At 39.7% G+C, this 23,048-nt stretch overlaps 2 protein-coding genes across 4 annotated transcripts in view; one reads left to right on the top strand and one right to left on the bottom strand.

Annotated features, from left to right (window-relative positions):
- LOC128699603 (zinc finger protein 90) overlaps positions 1 to 23,048 on the bottom strand; it is a 207,155-nt gene that overhangs the window by 160,908 nt on the left and 23,199 nt on the right. The gene's annotated exons all lie outside the window — the stretch shown is intronic.
- The window catches only part of LOC128699602 (synaptonemal complex protein 1-like), a 161,054-nt gene that overhangs the window by 131,108 nt on the left and 6,898 nt on the right, over positions 1 to 23,048 (top strand). For all 3 annotated transcript variants that reach the window (XM_070099353.1, XM_070099351.1, XM_070099352.1), the window contains exons 17-20: positions 130 to 204; positions 2,779 to 2,934; positions 4,408 to 4,551; positions 22,525 to 22,752. In XM_070099353.1, coding sequence (XP_069955454.1) covers positions 130 to 204; positions 2,779 to 2,934; positions 4,408 to 4,551; positions 22,525 to 22,752 — 603 coding nt within the window. The remainder of the gene's footprint in view (positions 1 to 129; positions 205 to 2,778; positions 2,935 to 4,407; positions 4,552 to 22,524; positions 22,753 to 23,048) is intronic.

The following is a 23,048-nucleotide window of genomic DNA, read 5'->3' as shown; positions in this document are numbered from 1 at the left end:
CACACACTTCAGTATTTCTAAGGATGTTAATAAAAGTATGAAAGTGATAATGGTCTTGATTATCTGGTGGTGATTTTAATATATATTTTAATTTACTAAAATGGGCCTACTGTATATATTTGTTCACAGGAGTATCTGGTGAATGAAGTAAATTCTATGAAGGCAGATGCAGAAAAAGTAAAAATGCAAATTATCAATCTGCAGGTGAGTATCACTTACCCTTCCTTTCTCTGTATTTTTCGGACTTTTTCAAACACAGCAAAGCATTGTTGCCACAACTTTTTTCATGATTAATTTTATGTATCAAAACTTGTGGAATGGTGGCCTGGTGGCTAAAGCTCCTGCTTCACACACGGGTGAAAATGTTTCGACGTGTTTCCTTACACCTGTTGTCCTGTTCACCTAGCAGCAAATAGGTACCTGGGTGTTAGTCGACTGGTGTGGGTCGCATCCTGGGGGACAAGATTGAGGACCCCAATGGAAATAAGTTAGACAGTCCTCAATGATGCACTGACTTTCTTGGGTTATCCTGGGTGGCTAAACCTCCAGGGTTAAAAATCCAAACGAAATCTTATCTTATCTTGACATGTAGGATCAAAGGCTCTTTATTTTCAGGACCATGTTGTTTTAAGTACGTACTGTATAGAATGTAATAAAAAATGCCAGTTGTGTTTAAAAGAGGCAAAAAATTTATTGTCAGGGTTGAAGTGAAAGTGGATTAAGTGTATTACAGTATTTCACTTATATTTAGCACACACCCCATTTTAATATTTTTATTTCTTACAAATCTCTATTTCACATACAGTCCCACCCTTTCAGTGTTCAACTTCTCTTTAGCAAGAAAAATGCCTCTGTTAATAACCTAACAGGCCTTTTCCCTAGTGTTGCTCAATCATCACTCATAATGAATATAAAGTTACAATACACAAATAGCTTGCACTTATCCCCACCCCTCCTTCAGAGTGCAAGCACTGTACTTTTCACCTCTGGAACACAAGCCTGGCTAACCAGTTTCCCTGAATCCCTTCACATAATATTGCCTTGCTCACACTCCAACAGCTTGTCGCTCCCAAAAACCATTTACCTCCACTCCTATTTAACACAGTCACAGATGCTTACTTGATGTCCAAGCCCCTTTCACACAAAACCTCTTTTACCCCCTCCTTCCAACTTTTCCTAGGGTGACCCCTACTCTGCCTTCCCATCACTACAGATTTATACACCCTCCAAGTTATTGTATTTTGCTCCATCCACTCTGAATATCCTAACCACCTCAGCAACCCCTTCACAGCCCTCTGGATAATACTTTTAGTAACTCCACACCTCCTCCTAATCTTAAAGCTATGAATTCTTTGCATAATATTTACACCACACATTGCCCTCAGACACATCTCCACTGCCTCCATCCTCCTCCTCGCTGCAACATTAACAACCCATTTCATTCCTGTATAAGACTTTCAGCAAGCGTGCATGAGCGTGTTAGATAGGAGTGAATGGAGACAAATGGTATTTGGGACCTCACGAGCTGTTGGAGTGTGAGCAGGGTAATATTTAATGAAGGGATTCAGGGAAACCAGTTATTTTTATATAGCCGGACTTGAGCCCTGGAAATGGGAAGTACAATGCCTGCACTTTAAAGGAGGGGTTTGGGATATTGGCAGTTTGGAGGGATATGTTGTGTATCTTTATACATATATGCTTCTAAACTGTTGTATTCTGAGTACCTGCAGAAACAGTAATTATGTGTAAGTGATGTGAAAGTGTTGAATGATGATGAAAGTATTTTCTTTTTGGGGATTTTCTTTCTTTTTGGGTCACCCTGTTTCCATGGGAGACGGCTGACTTGTTAAAAAAAAAAAAAAAGTAGAGTATTGGTATACTCTCATACATTCCCTTCTTTACCTCCATGGATAATGTTCTTTGTCTCCACAGGTACCTCAGTACACCACCTACCTTTTTCCCTTCATCAGTTCTGTGGTTCACCTCATCTTTCATATGCACATCTGCTAGCAAGTAAACTCCCAAACATCTGAACACATTCACTTCCTCCACACTCCCTCCTATCAGTCGAATATCCAGTCTTTCACTGCCTAACTCGTTTGTCACCCTGATCATCTTGCTCCCTATGTTCACTTCTTATTTCCTTCCTTTACACACCCCAAATTCCTCCACCAACCTTTGCCATTTTTTTTAACACACTGGCAATCTCCCACTGAGGCAGGGTGACCAAAAAAAAAAAAGAAATATTTTCACCATCATATACCCCATCAGTGTCTTGCCAGAGGTGTGCCAATACTACATTTCAAATGTCTTTACAGACTGCAGATATCCACACCCCTCCTTCAGAGTGCAGGCACTGTATTTTCCACCTCCAAGACTCAAGTCTGGCTAACCACTTCCCTGAATCCTTTCATAAAATGTTACCTTGCTCACATTGCAATGGCTCATCCAGTCCCAAACACCATTTACCTTCACTCACTCCTATCTGTCTCGCTGGCCATTTTCCACTGAGGTAGGGTGACCCAAAAACATACATGTGTACATACTTATTGTACCTGTTGACTCATATCTGGTATAAACAGATTTTTATCTAAGAATAAGTTGAATATCTGATGAATTTCTTCACAAGGGAGACTTGGAGGGACTAGAGGAAATTATGGGGAGCTCAAACCTCCCTTTGGTACTGCCACTGACTTACCAAGTACTGTATTTACATTATCATTATTCTGCACATTATCATTATTCTATTTTTTTATACAATTGTTTTGTCTCCCTTAGGGCACAACTGCAAGAATGTTGGAGTCTTCTGGGAATGAAACAGTGTTTAAAACCCCTAGTCCTACACGGTATTTCCAGTCAACAAATCCTCCTGCAAAGCCACAAATACCAAAATCTCCTCATGTTCAAAAACTTCAGGAAGAGCATTCAGCTCCAGTAAGTATGCACCAGTAATTCATAACATAATGGGAGGCCCAAGTAGTTATTGAAAATAATATGGCAAGTAAAAGATCAAACTATCTTTATTTCAGTAAGCAACTCTTTTATTTTCTACTAAGTTCTCGGATTGTAGGCTTGTAGAGTGCTATAAATTGTGAGTTTGGGTAAATTAGGGTGATGCTTGACATGCTGGTAGTTTATAGTGGTGTATTATATTTCACTAAAATCAAGTAAGAACTGGAGAGTTTACACCCTTTTGGTTCTGGGCTGCTTTGCAGTTCTATTCCTGGGGCTGTTGGTGTAGATAAATAACAAAAGGCACAATACCATGGCTGGAACAATACACAAATAACTCGCATATAGGAGAGAGGAGCTTACAATGACATTTTGGTCTGACTTGGACCATTTACAAAGTCATACTAGTGTGATTTTGTAAATGGTTCAAGTTAAACCAAAATGTTGTCATAAGCTCCTCTCTCCTATGTGTGGGTTATTTGTGCTATTGGTGTACTGTGTGACTAGATATGAATTTTTTTTTCAGTTTCCATTTCATTGGTGCAAGTCTTTCTCCTTTTCATAAAACTTGGCAAAGGCTACACCAGCCCAGATAACTAAAAGATCTTGGGCCTATCTAATTGGGGAAATAATTTACGATATTTAAAGGAAGGGTTTGGGATATTGGCAGTTTGGAGGGATATGTTGTGTATCTTTATTATGTATATGCTTCTAAACTGTTGTATTCTGAGCACCTCTGCAAAAAGAGTGATTATGTGTGAGTGAAGTGAAAGTGTTGACTGATGATGAAAGTATTTTCTTTTTGGGGATTTTCTTTCTTTTTGGGTCACCCTGCCTCAGTGGGAGATGGCCGACTTGCTAAAAAAAAAAAAAAGTTATTTCTCATTGTTTTCTGTATGTAAAACTATAGTTATTGTCTAGAAAATGTATTTTTGTTAATATTTTTGGATGTCTGGAACGGATTAAGTGGATTTACATTATTTCTTATGGGAAATATTACTTCAGTTTTCGTCCATTTCGGATTTCAACCGACCTTCTGGAGCGGATTAAGGATGAAAACCTGGGTTCCACTGTATAAAGACATATGGTCATAAAGTAATTCTAATGAATATAACAAACAGACATAGATGTATGTAGATTAAAAATGAAGCACAGTACATGATTACAAAATAATTAAAATTAACTTAGTTAAATTCCAGTCAAATAAATCATGTTTCCAGGTACATTTATGACAACTTAAAAACTAGATGACAATAAATATTGAGGTTAACTGATGGCTAAATTTAACATGATTAAGTTGAATAAGATACAATTATTAGTATTTGTTTAGAAAACCAAAATGCTTAGCCATGAAAGTAATATCAGTCTCACTTCATGCGTAATGAAAATGCATCCTGTGAGATTAAGTGGTTCTGAATACTATACTCACTTAATATATCACTTTTGTTCAAACAGGTGCAGCAGCAAACATCTGGAATACTGAAGACTAGACGACGCATGCTCTTGCCTCCTGACTCCAAGAAACGTGTGGTGTTTGTGCCTTCAGCCATTAAGCATGAAACCTCTGGAGATTCAAGTTCTGATGCTTATACTTTTGAGGTGAATTTTTAAAATGACACTATACTGATCACAATATAATACTATACTATCATTATACAGCCCAACACATTCTTGGATGAGACTTTTCTGTTGCCTTGGCAGTCATTAACTCTTGAAGACACCAACCCACAGTGTTTTTTTTTTTTTTTTTTTTAACACACCAGCCATCTCCCATTGAGGCAGGGTGACCTAAAAAAAACTTAACCATTATTTACACTATCATTGTCTTGCCAGTGACATACAGATATGACAATTTAAATGTCCCTCTCAGCAGCAAATATCAAAATCCCCTTGTTTAGAGTATAGGCACGGCACTGTACTTCCCATCTCCTGAACTCTAGGTCCATCTAACCAGTTTCCTTGAGTCCATTTACAAAGTATTACCTTGCTCGCATTCCAACAGCTTGTCAAGTCCCAAAATCCATATGTCTCCACTCACTCCTGTCTAACAGGCTCACACATATCTGCTTTATGTCCAAGCAGCTAGCACACAAAACCTCCTTTACCCTCCCCCTCTATCCTTTCCTAGGACACCCTCTACCATGCCTTCCCCCTACTACAGATTTATATACCCTTCAAGTCATCGTATTTTGCTCCATCTTCTTTAAATGACCAAACCACTACAACAACCCCTCCTCAACCCTCTGAATAATACTTTTAGTAACTCCACACCTCTAATCTTCAAACTACAAATTCTCTGTATACTATTTATGCCACACACATTGCCCTCAGACACGACATCTCCACTGCCTCCAACCTCCTTCTCACTGCAACATTCACAACCCATGCTTCACACCCATATAAGAGTGTTACTACCATTATACTCTCATACTTTCTCTTCTTTGCCTCCATGGCTAAAGTTCTTCGTCTCCATAGATACCTGAATGCACCACCCACCTTTTTCCTTTCATCAGTTCTGTGGTTTACTTCATCTTATGTATATCCATCTGCCTACACATCCACTCCCAAATATCTGAGCACATTCACAGCCTTCATACTCCCTCTCCAATCTGATATCTGATTTTTTCTTACCTAACTTGTTTGATACTCTTATTGCCTTACTCCTATCTATGTTCACTTCAGCTTCCTTCCTTTACAGACCCCTGTCTGGTCACTATCTGGAAAAAACCCAGGCCAGGACAGTACCAGCAAATCTACTACTTACTACTCACTAATTCTGCTTGTTTCTACAAAATATTCATGTTACCAAAAATGCTCCATTTCTGCTGCCTGAGACATCATAAATTCAACCCTGCTCCCTCACCCACATGAACTTGTCATGTTTTTCCATTCACTCTTAGTTTCTCAACTTTATCTGGCTGCCTCACATCTAGTCTGACCACCACCTTGCTGCCAAGTATGATCAGTCCCCTTGTAACAAAATAAACGTTTTCAGATGATAAAACAAAATTTAAGTAAAATACAGTATCAAAAGGAATGCAAAACTTACACTAAAACTTAAGTGAATTGAGTAGATGGAGTTTAGAAAAACAATGTATAATTATAGTACCACCCACAGGATGGGTATGGAGTGCATAATAAAGATATTAAACTAACTAAACTACTCTTATATGTCTAGTATTAAGTAGTCTGCTAGAAATGCCTAGGCATGCTAGTGGCCTCTGTAATTAATATTTTATAATACATAAACCACACATTGTAATTAGTATTTTATAATACGTAAACCCCACATTGTAATCTTTACTGAGAAATAAACATTTCAGTTTCAGTTAGGTTTAGTCTGCCTGAAATGCCCCTGCATGATAATGGCTTTCTTTGTACTCAAGAAATCAAAATTTTAATTACATATTGTAAACATTGCAAAGAGATAAAATCTTTATCTTTGTCTGTGTTTATCTTGTCAGTGGTCAGTCGTCACGTGAGGTCACAGACCCTGAGCTGCTTTGGGGATTAGCGTGGACAGTTACAAAGCATGGCTTGCTTCTGCAGTGTTTTAAAAATTGAGGTTGGAGAGTTGAAGGAGGTCTTGCTTCTCCAGGAGGAGATTAGGAGGCTGAAGGTCCACCTCAATGGGTCTGGGAGAGAGTGTGAGGTGGCTGGAGTTGTGGGGAATGAGGCTTCTAGCAGTGAGGTGCAGTCTGTCTCTCGCTGTGAGGAGGCTGTAGTTGGGGAGGTAGCAACGGCTACCAGCAGTGAGGTGCAGCCCAGCACCTGCTACAAGTGGCGAGTGGTTCACAGTAATGGGAGGCGCATCAGAGTAAGGAAAGTTAAGAGTGAAGATCTGAAGGTAGGAAATCGCTTCTCTGTTCTTCAGAATGAATGTACTACAGTGGCCAGTGAAGGTAAGGGTACTACTGCCCCTGCTAATGGAGGTAAGCGCATTCTTGTGGTTGGTGACTCTCAGGTAAGATATATTGACCGTGCTTTTTGTAATAGGAATAAGAAGATGAGAGATAGAGTGTGCTTCCCTGGAGCTGGTGTTGGGGACATAGTCAACAGGCTGGATAATATCATGTCAGGTAATGGGAACAAGCCCATTATCTGTCTCAGTGCTGGTGGAAATGATATTGGGAAGGGTAGGAGAGAAGAGCTGCTAGATAAGTACAGGTCAGCTATAGATTTCATTAAGTCTAAGGGAGGGATCCCAATCATATGTAGCATCTTGCCTAGAAGGGGAGTAGGAAATGAATGGTTGTCTAGGGCAATTGGTGTAAATTGCTGGCTAGACAGATACTGCAAGGAACTTGCAATCCCATTCATTGACAACTGGAACAACTTTATGGCAAACATGAAATGTATGCAAGGGGTGGGGTACATCTCTCTGGGGCTGGGGTGGTAGCACTTGCAGACTCGATTGAGAAGGCCATTGGTGAAATGCCTATGATTTTAAACTGATGAAAGATAGAGGTATGGGTGTGTGTGGGAAACAAGCAGGTTGCAACACTAGGGTTGGAAACAGTAAATGTATAAAAGGCATTCAGCATGAAGTTATAAATAAAGACAATAGATCAGGTCAGCAAACAAAGGGGGACAGCAGAGGGCAGCAAGGGACTAGCTCCCTTAAGGTTTACTATACTAATAGCAGGAGTGTAAGAAATAAGATAGATGAGCTAAGATTAATTGCAAGTGCAGGAAACATAGATATTATTGCTATAACAGAGACCTGGCTCAATCTGAAAGATAGAGAGATGCCCTCTGAATGTCACATACAAGGCTATAAATTATTCCACACTGACAGGGTCAACAGGAAAGGTGGTGGAGTAGCGATGTATGTCAGAGACAATTTAAATTGTTGTGTTAGACAAGATATTAAATTAGAAGCATCAGCCACTGAATCTGTTTGGTTACAGCTTCTCGAGGGCCGATAAAAACTAATTTTGGGTGTGATTTACAGGGCCCCAAATCTTGATAGGGAGTGCAGTAAACTTCTATGGGACGAAATTCGTAAGGCATCTACATATGAAAATGTTGTGCTAATGGGAGATTTCAACTATAGACAGATTGACTGGAGCAATTTGACAGGAAATTTAGAGTCAGGTGACTTTCTTGATACAATCCAGGATTGTTTTTTAAAACAGTTTGTGACAGAGCCTACTAGGGGAAATAACCTCCTTGACTTGGTTCTTGCCAGTAGGGAAACACTAATTAATAATCTTGAGGTTAATGATGAGCTTGGGGAAAGTGATCACAAATCACTCAGTTTTAATATATCATGGAATTTCCCTAATAATGGCAATCAAGTCTCCGTCCCTGACTTTCGCTTGGCTGATTTCATAGGACTGAAAAATTACTTAGGTGGGCTGAACTGGAATGACCTGACTAAGGGTCAGGTAGGTGGTGATGGTTGCCGATATGATGCTTTCCAGGGCATAGTTCTAGCTGCTCAGTCAAATTATGTTCCAAATAGGGAAATCAGATCAAACAAAAATGATCCTAAATGGATGAACAATAAATTAAAATATCTGATTGGTCAAAAGAGAGGCATATATAGGCAAATCAAAAGAGGAGAGGGGCAATTAAGAAATCGATATATTCAGTTAGAGAGAGAAATAAAAAAGGGAATTAGAAAAGCAAAAAGAGATTATGAGGTTAAAGTTGCAAGAGAATCGAAGACTAACCCAAAAGGATTCTTTCAGGTATACAGAAGTAAGATCATGGACAAGATAGGCCCACTCAAAAGTTCCTCGGGTCAGCTCACTGACAGTGATAAGGAAATGTGTAGAATTTTTAACACATACTTCCTCTCAGTTTTTACACAGGAGGATACCAGCGATATTCCAGTAATGATAAATTATGTAGAACAGGACGAGAATAAACTGTGCACGATTAGGGTCACGAGTGACATGGTCCTTAGGCAAATAGATAAATTAAAACCTAACAAATCCCCAGGCCCTGATGAACTGTATGCAAGGGTTCTAAAGGAATGTAAAGAGGAGCTTAGCACACCTTTGGCTAATCTTTTCAACATATCACTACAAACGGGCATGGTGCCAGATAAGTGGAAAATGGCAAATGTGATACCTATTTTCAAAATAGGTGACAGGTCCTTAGCTTCGAACTATAGACCAATAAGCCTAACCTCCATAGTGGGAAAATTTATGGAATCAATAATTGCCGAGGCAGTTCGTAGCCACCTTGAAAAGCATAAATTAATCAACGAATCTCAGCATGGTTTTACAAAGGGGCGTTCCTGCCTTACGAATTTATTAACTTTTTTCACTAAGGTATTTGAGGAGGTAGATCATAGTAATGAATATGATATTGTGTATATGGACTTCAGTAAGGCTTTTGACAGGGTCCCACATCAGAGACTATTGAGGAAAATTAAAGCACATGGAATAGGAGGAGAAATTTTTTCCTGGATAGAGGCATGGTTGACAAATAGGCAGCAGAGAGTTTGCATAAATGGGGAGAAATCAGAGTGGGGAAGCGTTACGAGCGGTGTTCCACAGGGGTCAGTGTTGGGCCCCCTGCTGTTCACAATCTACATAAACGACATAGATGAGGGCATAAAGAGCGACATAGGCAAGTTTGCCGATGACACCAAAATAGGCCGTCGAATTCATTCTGACGAGGACATTTGAGCACTCCAGGAAGATTTGAATAGACTGATGCAGTGGTCGGAGAAGTGGCAGATGCAGTTTATTATAGACAAATGCAAAGTTCTAAATGTTGGATAGGACAATAACCATGCCACATATAAACTAAATAATGTAGATCTTAATATTACGGATTGCGAAAGAGATTTAGGAGTTCTGGTTAGCAGTAATCTGAAACCAAGACAACAGTGCATAAGTGTTCGCAATAAAGCTAATAGAATCCTTGGCTTCATATCAAGAAGCATAAATAATAGGAATCCTCAGGTTGTTCTTCAACTCTATACATCCTTGGTTAGGCCTCATTTAGATTATGCTGCACAGTTTTGGTCACCGTATTACAGGATGGATATAAATTCTCTGGAAAATGTACAAAGGAGGATGACAAAGTTGATCCCATGTATCAGAAACCTTCCCTATGAGGATAGACTAAGGGCCCTGAATCTGCACTCTCTAGAAAGACGTAGAATTAGGGGGGATATGATTGAGGTGTATAAATGGAAGACAGGAATAAATAAAGGGGATGTAAATAGTGTGCTGAAAATATCTAGCCTAGACAGGACTCGCAGCAATGGTTTTAAGTTGGAAAAATTCAGATTCAGGAAGGATATAGGTAAGTACTGGTTTGGTAATAGAGTTGTGGATGAGTGGAACAAACTCCCGAGTACAGTTATAGAGGCCAGAACATTGTGTAGCTTTAAAAATAGGTTGGATAAATACATGAGTGGATGTGGGTGGGTGTGAGTTGGACCTGATAGCTTGTGCTACCAGGTCGGTTGCCGTGTTCCTCCCTTAAGTCAATGTGACCTGACCTGATTAGGTTGGGTGCATTGGCTTAAGCCGGTAGGAGACTTGGACCTGCCTCGCATGGGCCAGTAGGCCTTCTGCAGTGTTCCTTCGTTCTTATGTTCTATATCTTTAGAATAGATGATTGATTCTTATGCAACATAACAAGACTTACTATCTTATTTTTTTAACACACTGGCCATCTCCCACCGAGGCAGGGTGACCAAAAAAAAAAGGAACACTTTCACCATCATTCACACTATCATTGTCTTTACAGATGTGTGCAGATACAATGGTTTAGATGCCACTAAACAGCAAATATTTCAAACCCCTCCTTTAAAGTACAAGCATTGTACTTCCCACCTCCAGGACTTGAGTCCAGCTAACCAGTTTCCCTGAATCCCTTCACAAAATATTACCCTGCTCACACTGCAGCAGCTCATCAAATCCCAAAAACCATCTTTCCATTCTTGTCTAACATGCTTACACATGCCTGCTGTGTGTCCAAGCCCCTTGCAAACAAAACCTCTTTTATCCCCTCCATCCTATTCTAGGATGACCACTACACCTCCTCCACTGCTCTTTTCAAGTCATCCTATTGTTCTCTGTCCTCCCTAAATGACCAAACCACCTCAACAACCCCTCCTCAGCCCTCTGAATAATACTTTTAGTAACTCCACACCTCCTCCTAATTTCCACACTGTGAATTATTTGCATAATATTTACACCACACATTGCCCTAAAATGCTGGGAACAATGGGCTAGTAACCCCTTTTCCTGTAAAGATTACTAAAAAGAATAAGAATAAAAAAATTGTCAAAGTGGGAAGTCTGAATGTGTGTGGATGTTGTGCAAATGATAAGAAAGAGATGATTGTGGATGTTATGAATGAGAAGAAGCTGGATGTCCTGGCTTTAAGTGAAACAAAGCTGAAGGGGGTGGGAGAGTTTCAATGGAGAGGAATAAATGGGATTAGGTAAGGGGTTTCAAATAGAGTTAGAGCTAAAGAAGGAGTAGCAATAATGTTGAACGATAAGCTATGGCAGGAAAAGAGGGACTATAAATGTTTTAATTCAAGGATTATGTGGAGTAAAATAAAGATTGGATGTGAAAAGTGGGTTATAGTAAGCGTGTATGCACCTGGAGAAGAGAGAAGTGTAGAGGAGAGAGAGATTTTGGGAAATGTTGAGTGAATGCGTGGGGAGTTTTGAAACAAGTGTGAGAGTAATGGTGGTTGGGGATTTCAATGCTAAAGTGGGTAAAAATGTTATGGAGGGAGTAGTAGGTAAATTTGGGGTGCCAGGGGTAAATGTAAATGGGGAGCCTTTAATTGAGCTATGTGTAGAAAGAGATTTGGTAATAAGTAATTTTTTTTTTTTTTTTTTCAACAAGTCGGTCGTCTCCCACCGAGGCAGGGTGACCCCAAAAAAAAAGAAAGAAAATCCCCAAAAAGAAAATACTTTCATCATCATTCAACACTTTCACCACACTCACACATTATCACTGCTTTTGCAGAGGTGCTCAGAATACAACAGTTTAGAAGCATATACGTATAGAGATACACAACATATCCCTCCAAACTGCCAATATCCCAAACCCCTCCTTTAAAGTGCAGGCATTGTACTTCCCATTTCCAGGACTCAAGTCCGACTATATGAAAATAACCGGTTTCCCTGAATCCCTTCACTAAATATTACCCTGCTCACACTCCAACAGATCGTCAGGTCCCAAGTATCATTCGTCTCCATTCACTCCTATCTAACACGCTCATGCACGCTTGCTGGAAGTCCATGCCCCTCACCCACAAAACCTCCTTTACCCCCTCTTTCCAACCCTTTCGAGGATGACCCCTACCCCTCTTTCCTTCCCCTATAGATTTATATGCTTTCCATGTCATTCTACTTTGATCCATTCTCTCTAAATGACCAAACCACCTCAACAACCCCTCTTCTGCCCTAAATAATAAGTAATACATATTTTATAAAAAATAGGATAAATAAATATACAAGGTATGATGTAGCATGTAATGAAAGTAGTTTGTTAGATTATGTATTGGTGGATAAAAGGGTGATGGGTAGGCTCCAGGATTTACATGTTTATTGAGGGGCAACTGATATATTGGATCATTATTTAGTTGTAGCTACAGTTAGAGTAAGAGGTAGATGGGGAAAAGAGGAAGGTGGCAACAAGTAAGAGGGAGTTGAAAGTGTATAAACTAAGGGAGGAGGAAGTTCGGGTGAGATATAAGCGACTATTGGCAGAAAGGTGGGCTAGTGCAAAGATGAGTAGTGGGGGGAGGGGTTGAAGAGGGTTGGAATAGTTTTAAAAATGCAGTATTAGAATGTGGGACAGAAGTTTGTGGTTATAGGAGGGTGGGGGCAGGAGGAAAGAGGATGATTGGTGGAATGATAAGATAAGATAAGATAAGATTTCGTTCGGATTTTTAACCCCGGAGGGTTAGCCACCCAGGATAACCCAAGAAAGTCAGTGCGTCATCGAGGACTGTCTAACTTATTTCCATTGGGGTCCTTAATCTTGTCCCCCAGGATGCGACCCACACCAGTCAACTAACACCCAGGTACCTATTTGCTGCTAGGTGTAAGGAAACGTGTCAAATGTTTCCACCCGCCGGGAATCGAACCCGGGCCCTCCGTGTGTGAAGCGGGAGCTTCATAATTAAAGCTTATGAGAGGTTTTTACAAAGCGGAAGTGTTATAAGAAGAGCAGAGTATATGGAGAGTAAAAGAAAGGTGAAGAGAGTGGTGAGAGAGTGCAAAAGGAGAGCAGATGATAGAGTGGGAGAGGCACTGTCAAGAAATTTTAATGAAAATAAGAAAAAATTTTGGAGTGAGTTAAACAAGTTAAGAAAGCCTAGGGAAAGTAAGGATTTGTCAGTTAAAAACAGAGTAGTGGAGTTAGTAGATGGGGAGAGGGAGGTATTAGGTAGATGGCGAGAATATTTTGAGGAACTTTTAAATGTTAAGGAAGAAAGGGAGGCGGTAATTTCATGCACTGGCAAGGGAGGTATACCATCTTTTAGGAGTGAAGAAGAGCAGAATGTAAGTGTGGGGGAGGTACGTGAGGCATTACGTAGAATGAAAAGGGGTAAAGCAGCTGGAACTGATGGGATCATGACAGAAATGTTAAAAGCAGGGGGGGATATAGTGTTGGAGTGGTTGGTACTTTTGTTTAATAAATGTTTGAAAGAGGGGAAGGTACCTAGGGATCGGCAGAGAGCATGTATAGTCCCTTTATATAAAGGGAAAGGGGACAAAAGAGATTGTAAAAATTATAGAGGAATAAGTTTACTGAGTATACCAGGAAAAGTGTATGGTAGGGTTATAATTGAGAGAATTAGAGGTAAGACAGAATGTAGGATTGCGGATGAGCAAGGAGGTTTCAGAGTGGGTAGGGGATGTGTAGATCAAGTGTTTACATTGAAGCATATATGTGAACAGTATTTAGATAAAGGTAGGGAAGTTTTTATTGCATTTATGGATTTAGAAAAGGCATATGATACAGTGGATAGAGGAGCAATGTGGCAGATGTTGCAAGTATATGGAACAGGTGGTAAGTTACTAAATGCTGTAAAGAGTTATTATGAGGATAGTGAGGTTCAGGTTAGGGTGTGTAGAAGAGAGGGAGACTACTTCCCGGTAAAAGTAGGTCTTAGACAGGGATGTGTAATGTCACCATGGTTGTTTAGTATATTTATAGATGGGGTTGTAAAAGAAGTAAATGATAGGGTTTTCGGGAGAGGGGTGGGATTAAATTATGGGGAATCAAATTCAAAATGGGAATTGACACAGTTACTTTTTACTGATGATACTGTGCTTATGGGAGATTGTAAAGAAAAATTGCAAAGGTTAGTGGATGAGTTTGGGAATGTGTGTAAAGGTAGAAAGTTGAAAGTAAACATAGAAAAGAGTAAGGTGATGAGGGTATCAAATGATTTAAAGAAAAATCGGATATCAAATTGGGGAGTAGTATGGAAGAAGTGAATGTTTTCAGATACTTGGGAGTTGACGTGCCGGCAGATGGATTTATGAAGGATGAGGTTAATCATAGAATTGATGAGGAAAAAAAGGTGAGTGGTGCATTGAGGTATACGTGGAGTCAAAAAGCATTATCTTTGGAGGCAAAGAAGGGAATGTATGGAAGTATAGTGGTACCAACACTTTTATATGCGTGTGAAGCTTGGGTGGTAAATGCAGCAACGAGGAGATGGTTGGAGGCAGTGGAGATGTCCTGTCTAAGGGCAATGTGTGGTGTAAATATTATGCAGAAAATTCGGAGTGTGGAAATTAGGAAAAGGTGTGGAGTAATAAAAGTATTAGTCAGAGGGCAGAAGAGGGGTTGTTGAGGTGGTTTGGTCATTTAGAAAGGAATGGATCAAAGTAGAATGACATGGAAAGCATATAAATCTATAGGGGAAGGAAGGCGAGGTAGGGGTCGTCCTCGAAAGGGTTGGAGAGTGGGGGTAAAGGAGGTTTTGTATGCGAGATGCTTGGACTTCCAGCAAGCGTGCGTGAGCGTGTTAGATAGGAGTGAATGGAGACGAATGGTACTTGGGACCTGACCATCTGTTGGAGTGTGAGCGGGGTAATATTTAGTGAAGGGATTCAGGGAAACCGGTTATTTTCATATACAGTGGTCCCTCGTTTTTCGTAGTTAATCCGTTCCTGGAGTTGCTATTATTATCGAAATCTACGATTTTCAAATAATTTTTCCCCATAAGAAATAATGTAAATACAATTAATCCGTTCCTGATTCCCAGAAGTATTAAAACAAAAAAATTTTTTACATGAAATATACATGTAGTACATAAACAATACAATGGGAAATGATGAATGAAACATTAACAGCATAACACTTACCTTTATTGGAGATTCTTCTTAGTGTATGGGAGACTGGAGGAGGAGAGAGATTGGATTGTTTACAGTTTGGAAGGGGAATCCCCTTCCATCAACACCTCAGGTACCAATTGCTTTACTGGGGTTGCTTCTCTTCTCTGTTTCTTAATGCCACTAGGACCACCTTGAGAGTCACTGGAGTCCTGTCTTGCAAAATAACTGTGGAGAGAGAGCTCTGTTTCTGGCATCTCTGTTCATGTTGCCAACATGGCTTGCAACAACCTTGTCAGGGTGATGTTTCTCCATAAAGCTTTCCATCTTACCCCACACAGCAAAAATCTCTTTAATTTCTGAAGAAGGCACCTTATTCCATCTCTCTTCCTCCTCCTCTGCAGCAAGATTCTGAGCTGCGATCCGTTGCTGTTCCTGCTGAAGCTCTTGCAGCTCCTCAGTGGTGAGCTCTTCTTTACCACAGGCTTGGCACTAGGAGCTTTCTTTGGAGCCATGGTAGCTTATTTAGTACTTGCAAGCACTAAAATGAGTGGAATATTATGAAATATTTTGTAGGAGCACGTGAGGGGACCTTCGCTCACTGGTAAACAATGCCAGACTGGCTGGGTAGGGAGGCCGCCCTGGCTCACACCGTGCGTACGCATCCCGGACGAACTACTATTCGCGAGTCAACCTATGATTAGCGAGCCCATGTTTATACGAAAATATCCCTATGATTTCCGAAACCTATGATTCCCGAGAACAACGAAAAACGAGGGACCACTGTAGTCGGACTTGAGTCCTGGAAATGGGAAGTACAATGCCTGCACTTTAACCCTTAAACAGTCCACACGTATATATACGTTCACGCGCGTAGCGCCCCAAACGTATATATATGTTTTCTTTGTCATTCATTCAACATTGCTACGATAAGCCTGAGTCACCTAGACATGAGAGAATGGGTGTGCGCCCTCACTGTGCGCCATGTTAAAATAATTGGGGATGCCTGGGTACCATGTGGTCTTTTTTCCTTTTAAAAAAAAAAAAGATTTTTTTTTTTTCTCAAAAAATTTGGGGCACTACGCGAGTGAACATACATATACGTTTGGACCGTTTAAGGGTTAAAGGAGGGGTTTGGGATATTGGCGGTTTGAAGGGATATGTTTTGTATCTTTATACGTATATGCTTCTAAACTGTTGTATTCTGAGCACCTCTGCAAAAACAGTGATAATGTGTGAGTGTGGTGAAAGTGTTGAATGATGATGAAAGCATTTTCTTTTTGGGGATTTTCTTTCTCTTTTGGGTCACCCTGCCTCGGTGGGAGACGGCCGACTTGTTAAAAAAAAAAAAAAAAAAAATTGCCCTTGGACACGTCTCCACTGCCTCCAGTCTCCTTGCTGCAACATTCACAGCCCACTAGTCATTACCTTCTGTGCCTCCATAATGTTCTTTGTCTCCACAGATACCTCAATGCACCACCCACCTTTTTTCCTTCATCAATTCTATGGTTTTCCTGGTGCTTCATAAACCCATCCACCAATAAGTCTACTCCCAAATATCTGAACACATTCACTTCTTCCATACTCCCTCCCTCCAATCTGATATCCAATTTATCTTTACCTAACTTGTTCGATACTCTTTTCTGCATTTGTTTTCAACTTTCCTTACACACCCAAACTCGTCCACTAACCTTTGCAGCTTCTCTTCAGAATCTCCTAAAAGCACAGTATCATCAGCAAAAAGTAACTGTCAGCTCTTTATTTTGCATTTTATTTTTCATCATTTAATTCCACCCCTCTCCCCAACACCCTAACATTTACTTCTTTTACCTCATCCATAAATATGTTAAACTATGGTGACATTACACATCCCTGTCTAAGGCCTACTTTTATTATTGTAGTTACAGTGGAACCCCAGATTTCGTCTGGTGCAGATATTGTAAAGTTCAGATTTCGACCACTTTTTTGGGCAAAATTTTACCCTGGGTTTTGTACCTCTGCTCGGAAATCGTCCATATCAGATATATCCGCCCGCCCAGGACTCACACGTACATGACTCAGTCTGCCTCTGTCACTTGATCAGTGAGCTATACTCTGCGCATTCATTTCGTAATAATCCATTGCTTTTTGTGCTTATTTATTGAGTGCGACTGTACATAAGTCACCATGGGGCCAATGAAAGTTCCTAGTGCCAGCCCTTTAGTAAAGGTGAGAAACACAATAGAATTCAAGAAAGAGCTTGTAGCAAAATACGAAAGTGGCATATGTGTGGCTGAGCTCGCCAGTATGTATGGGAAGTCCAAATCAATAATCAGTTCCATCCTGGCGAAGAAGAAAGAGATCAAGGAAGCTGTTGCTGCAAGAGGGTGGTAGTGATTGTGGTAGAGGGTGGTAGTGATTGTGGTAGAGGATGGTAATGGTTGTGATGGTGGTTGAGGGTAGTAGTGATGGTAGAGGGTGGTAGTGATGGTAGTAGAGGGTGGAAGTGATGGTGGTAGAGATAACTCACCTCCCTCTCCCCTCCTCGCTGTCTTCATACACCAACAAAAGTCTTCAGTAAAGGTAAAGCTGATTTAAATGTTCATTTATTGATTAAAATTAGTGCTTAATATTTATTTCTCATTTTCTGTATGCAAAACTATAGTTATTTTCTATAAAATGTATTTTTTGTTAATAGTTTTGGGTGTCTGGAATGGATTAATTGGATTTATATTATTTCTTATGGAAAACAATACTTTGGTTTTTGTCTATTTCGGATTTCGACAGACCTTCTGGAACGGATTAAGGACAAAAACCAGGGTTCCACTGTATATATTTAATAACATTTCTATTACGGTGATTATGTGTGAGTGAGGTGAAAGTGTTGAATGATGATGAAAGTATTTTCTTTTGGGGGATTTTCTTTCTTTTTGGGTCACCCTGCCTCGGTGGGAGATGGCTGACTTGTTAAAAAAAAAAAAATCTATTACTATACACTGTTGATTAAGGCATATCCATCCCTTAGGTACAGTGGTACCTTGACTTACGAGTTTAATTTATTCCGTGACCGAGCTCAACTCAGTTTGCTCGTACAGTGGACGCTCGGTTATCGGCCTTAATCCAATCCAGAAGGCCAGCCTAAAACTGAAATGGCCAATAACAGAAATAATTATTCCCATAAGAATTAATGTAAAAACAATTGATCTGTTCCAGACACCCAAAAATATTGACAAAAAATACATTTTTTAGAGATTAATTATAGTTTTACAAACACAAAACAATGAGAACTAAATAAAATAAATACATGAACAATTAAATCAGTATTACATACCTTTATTGAAGACCGTTGTTGGCTTATGGAAGATAAGGAAGAGGAGAAAGGGAGGAGAGTTTATTGTTTGGAAGGGGACTCCCCCTCCATAAGGACTTCAGATATCAAAGCCCTGTCTGGGATTACTTCCCTTCTTTGTCTTTTAATGCCACTAGGACCAGCTTGAGAGTCACTGGACCCCTGTCACACAAAATATTTGCCCAGAGAGATCTGTTTCTGGCATCTCTTGAAGATTTCCCTGAAATGGGACAAGGTTCTGTTGCTGAACCTGTTGCAGATGTATCTTGGTCAGGGGTCAGCCCCAAACCCTTTAGAATCCCTCTCTTGGACACATTTTGGCCACAGTTTTCTCCACACAGAGTTCAAAGTCCTGGAAGTCACTCCATCAGAAGCCTTACCTATAAGGCTTATGCAGTGGAGGATATTGAAGTGATTCCTCCAGAACTCTCTTAGGGTCAAATCTGTGTCCGAGGTCACTTCAAAGCACCTTTGCAACGCTGCTTTTTTGTACAGTTTTTTGAAGTTAGAAATGACCTGCTGGTCCATGGGCTGGATGAGAGAAGTGTTGTTAGGAGGCAAGAACTTCACTGTGATGAAACAGAATTCCACAGACAATAGGTCTACCAAGTTTGGAGGGTGACCAGGAGCATTGTCCAGTACCAGGAGGCACTTGAGTGGCAATTTATGTTCCAGGAGGTATTTTTTCACACTAGGGCCAAACACATCATTTACCCACTCTTTGAAAGTTTGCCTTTTGACCCATGCATTATTGTTAGCCCTCCACATCACACACAGTTTACTCTTGAAAATGTGTTTCTTGAACACTCAGGGATTTTCAGAGTGATACACCAGTAAAGGCTTCACTTTGAAATCCCCAGAAGTGTTAGCACAGAACAAAAGAATAAGCCTGTCTTTCATAGGATTGTGCCAAGGCAGGGCCTTTTCCTCCTGTGTAATGTAGGTCCTCTCTGTCATTTTCTTCCAAAACAGGCCTGTTTCATCACAATTGAACACTTGTTGGGGGAGGAATCCTCTAGCCCCTACGTACCCCTTGAAATCTTTCACAAATTTTTCAGCCGCACATTTATCAGAACTTGCAGCCTCTCCATGCCTTAACACACTGCGTATGCCACTACACTTCTTAAATCTCTCAAATCAGCCTTTGCTGGCCCTAAATTCACTAACAGCAGCACTTGTTCCAGATATTTTATTTACAAGATCCACATACAACTGCTTTGCCTTCTCACAAATCACTGACTCCACAACACTATCTCCTGAGAATTGTTTTTCCCTGATCCACAACAATAATAACTTTTCCATATCTTCCATTATTGGTGACCTTTGTTTTGTTATCACAACATCAGCTTCCTTGATTTGTTCTTTCTTTGCCAGGATGTAAGTGATGGTAGATTTGTTTTTCCCATACATCCTGGCAAGTTCCAACACTCACATACCACTCTCAAATTTTTCAATCACTTCTCTCTTAAATTCCATCATGTTTCTCACTTTCTCTACCACAGAAACTTTACTAGGAACTTTCTTTGGGGCCATGCTTACTTATTTTGCAGTTGCACTTAATAAATAACAAAGAAAAATACTGATTTATAGCGAAATGTTTGGATGAATGAGCAGAAGCTTCCTCACTCGGCCAGCAAGACAGCTACACTGGCTCAGGAACGCAAAAGCATCGCCGGCCGATGAGCTTCCAATACGGCCAGTAGGCAAAATAACAACCGATAACCGGAAGCCGAAAAACCGTCCGATAACCAAAGGTTCACTGTATATCAAATCAATTTTCCTCTTTGAAATTAATGAAATGCCACTAATCCATTCCAGCCCCCAAAAAACCACCACAAGGACATGAGAAAATCCTTCAATATAACGCTAATGTCAACTCTACGGTTTATTTATTTATCAGAATTGATCTAATATGACATAATAAACACTATAAGTAACACAGAAACATGATATATACTCTAGAATTAATAAAATATGCCATAATATGGTGAGTGTCCAGGACCAGTCCGAGCATATAAAATCATTACTGCTCCTTCCTATAAAGTATTTTTGGTCCTGGGTAAGAGAAAATGGAGTTTTTGAGAAGCTAACTGCACTAGATCACTAGTGCAGTGATACATGAATATCTCGGAAGTAAGTTATTGACTTATTTCATGAAGCCAACCATTTATTATTGAAGTAAGTGCAATAATATTGACAGGAATCATAAGAAAATAATTTTTCTACAGTTGGCTTGTGGAATATTGGAAATACAATGTATTCCAAATATTTTTTGATTTGTATAGGAGTAAAGGCAAGATATTTTGCAAATGTCAAAAACTTAGCAACTTTATTTTTTTGTAGAATAGCTAAAGTGAGAACATTGCACTAGCATTGTTTTATAAGTACCAAGTCCCAAAACCACCTTTCATTGTGCCATTTAGGCCAGGGTTCTTGTCAAATGTCATTTTCAGTAAACATTTTTTTTTTTTTTAGTAAGGGCAATGTGTGGTGTAAATATTATGCAGAGAATTCGGGGTGTGGGAATTAGGAGGTGTGGAGTTACTAAAAGCATTAGTCAGAGGGCTGAATAGGGGTTCTTGAGGTGGTTTGGTCATTTAGAGAGAGTGGATCAAAGTAGAATGACTTGGAAAGCGTATAAATCTGTAGGGGAAGGAAGGCGGGATAGCGGTCATCCTCGAAAAGGTTGGAGGGAGGGGGGTAAAGGAAGCTTTGTGGGCAAGGGGCTTGGACTTCCAGCAAGCATGTGTGAGCATGTTAGATAGGAGTGAATGGAGACGAATGGTTTTTGGGACCTGACGAGCTGTTGGAGTGTGAGCAGGGTAATATTTAGTGAAGGAATTCAGGGAAATCGGTTATTTTTATATAACCGGACTTGAGTCCTGGAAATGGGAAGTACAATGCCTGCACTTTAACCCTTAAACTGTCCAAGCAGATCTATGTTCACATGCGTAGTGCTCCAAAAGTAGATGTACGTTTTTACACATTTTCAAACATAACAAAAAAAAAAAAGCGTAGATCAAAGTTTTTTTTACATGTTTTCAAATGTAAAAAAAGAAAAGAAGATCTACGTTTTTTACACACTTTCAAACGTTGAAAAAACGTAGATCTACGTTTGGACAGTTTAAGGGTTAAAGGAGGGGCTTGGGATATTGGAAGTTTGGATGGGTATGTTATATATCTTTATATATGCTTCTAAACTGTTGTATCTGGGCACCTCTGCAAAGACAGTGATTATGTGTGAGTGAAGTGTTAGTGTTGAATGATGATAAAAGTATTTTCTTTTTGTTTTTTGTTTTTTTTGGGTCACTCTGCATCGGTGGAAGATGGCTGACTTGTTGAAACAAAAATTAAAAAAAAAAAAAAAAAAATCGCTGATAACTCGGATTTTGGTTCGCATCTCAAAGAAAAAAAATCGATCGAGCGATGGCTAGTGTAACTCAAAAACTTGTAAGTTGGACCACTCGTAAGTCAAGGTGCCACTGTATTTTCATTGTTGAAGTGTTTCACCTGCAGAGCAGGCACCTGCAGTCAAATGTAAACTGAAGAAGCATGCTATGTAGATACAAGTGTCAGCAGATTAAATTTACTGCTACTATATAGCATCCATATACAAATGTACATTTTTATTATAGAATGTGAGTGAGGTGAAAGTGTTGAATGATGATGAAAGTATTTTCTTTTTGGGGATTTTCTTTCTTTTTGGGTCACCCTGCCTCGGTGGGAGATGGCTGACTTGTTAAAAAAAAAAAATCATTTTATTTTAAATTTTCGATCACACTGGATAAGTGCTCATATACACTTATCTATTGATGTTCATTGAATGACTTAATCCTGGTTTTATGTCTATGCAATTGCTGTATTTTATATTGTTTTTATTTTTAGACTAAAGAAATTTAAAATAGTGTTATAAATTCATCCTGTTAGATTCTTAATACTGAACATTTTCTCTTTCTAGGTTGCCGACAGTGATGACCCATTTGAAGAGGTGAGGCAGCCAGGAAGGAATTTATCATTCAATAGATGTGGCAAAATCCCCAAAGCCAATATTGCACCTATTATTCGTCCAAGCAATAAGCTCAATTTTGAGGCTTCTAAGACATCAGTGACAAATGATCAACCTGCTAGTTCCACATTCTTTGGGCATCAAAGGTGGACTGAAGAAACATCTAAGAAGAGGAAAAAGGTTAGTTTATACAGAAATGTTTTTTACATTCTTAATTTCACTAGTAATATAATCATGAAACCTTATATAAGAAACTATGACAGAATGGGAATTAAATGTTTTGCTTTGAGATCAAACTTTTTCAAGTTTTTAAAGGAATTATATGGTGTGAACCTATGTCAAGTCAGGAATGTGGTGTGCACTGAGGAGCATAAGCCAAGTGTCCCACCAACTGGAAATCTTTGTGGCTCTGGATGATGGTGTTTGTGGTATGAATGAAATTCAGTTCAAAGCATTTTCTTCAGTTCTGAGTGATG

Source organism: Cherax quadricarinatus, chromosome 67, assembly GCF_038502225.1.
Source record: "Cherax quadricarinatus isolate ZL_2023a chromosome 67, ASM3850222v1, whole genome shotgun sequence".
Lineage (NCBI taxonomy): Eukaryota > Metazoa > Arthropoda > Malacostraca > Decapoda > Parastacidae > Cherax > Cherax quadricarinatus.
Note: the sequence above shows the minus strand (reverse complement) of the source record. Positions and strands in the feature narration are given on the sequence as shown.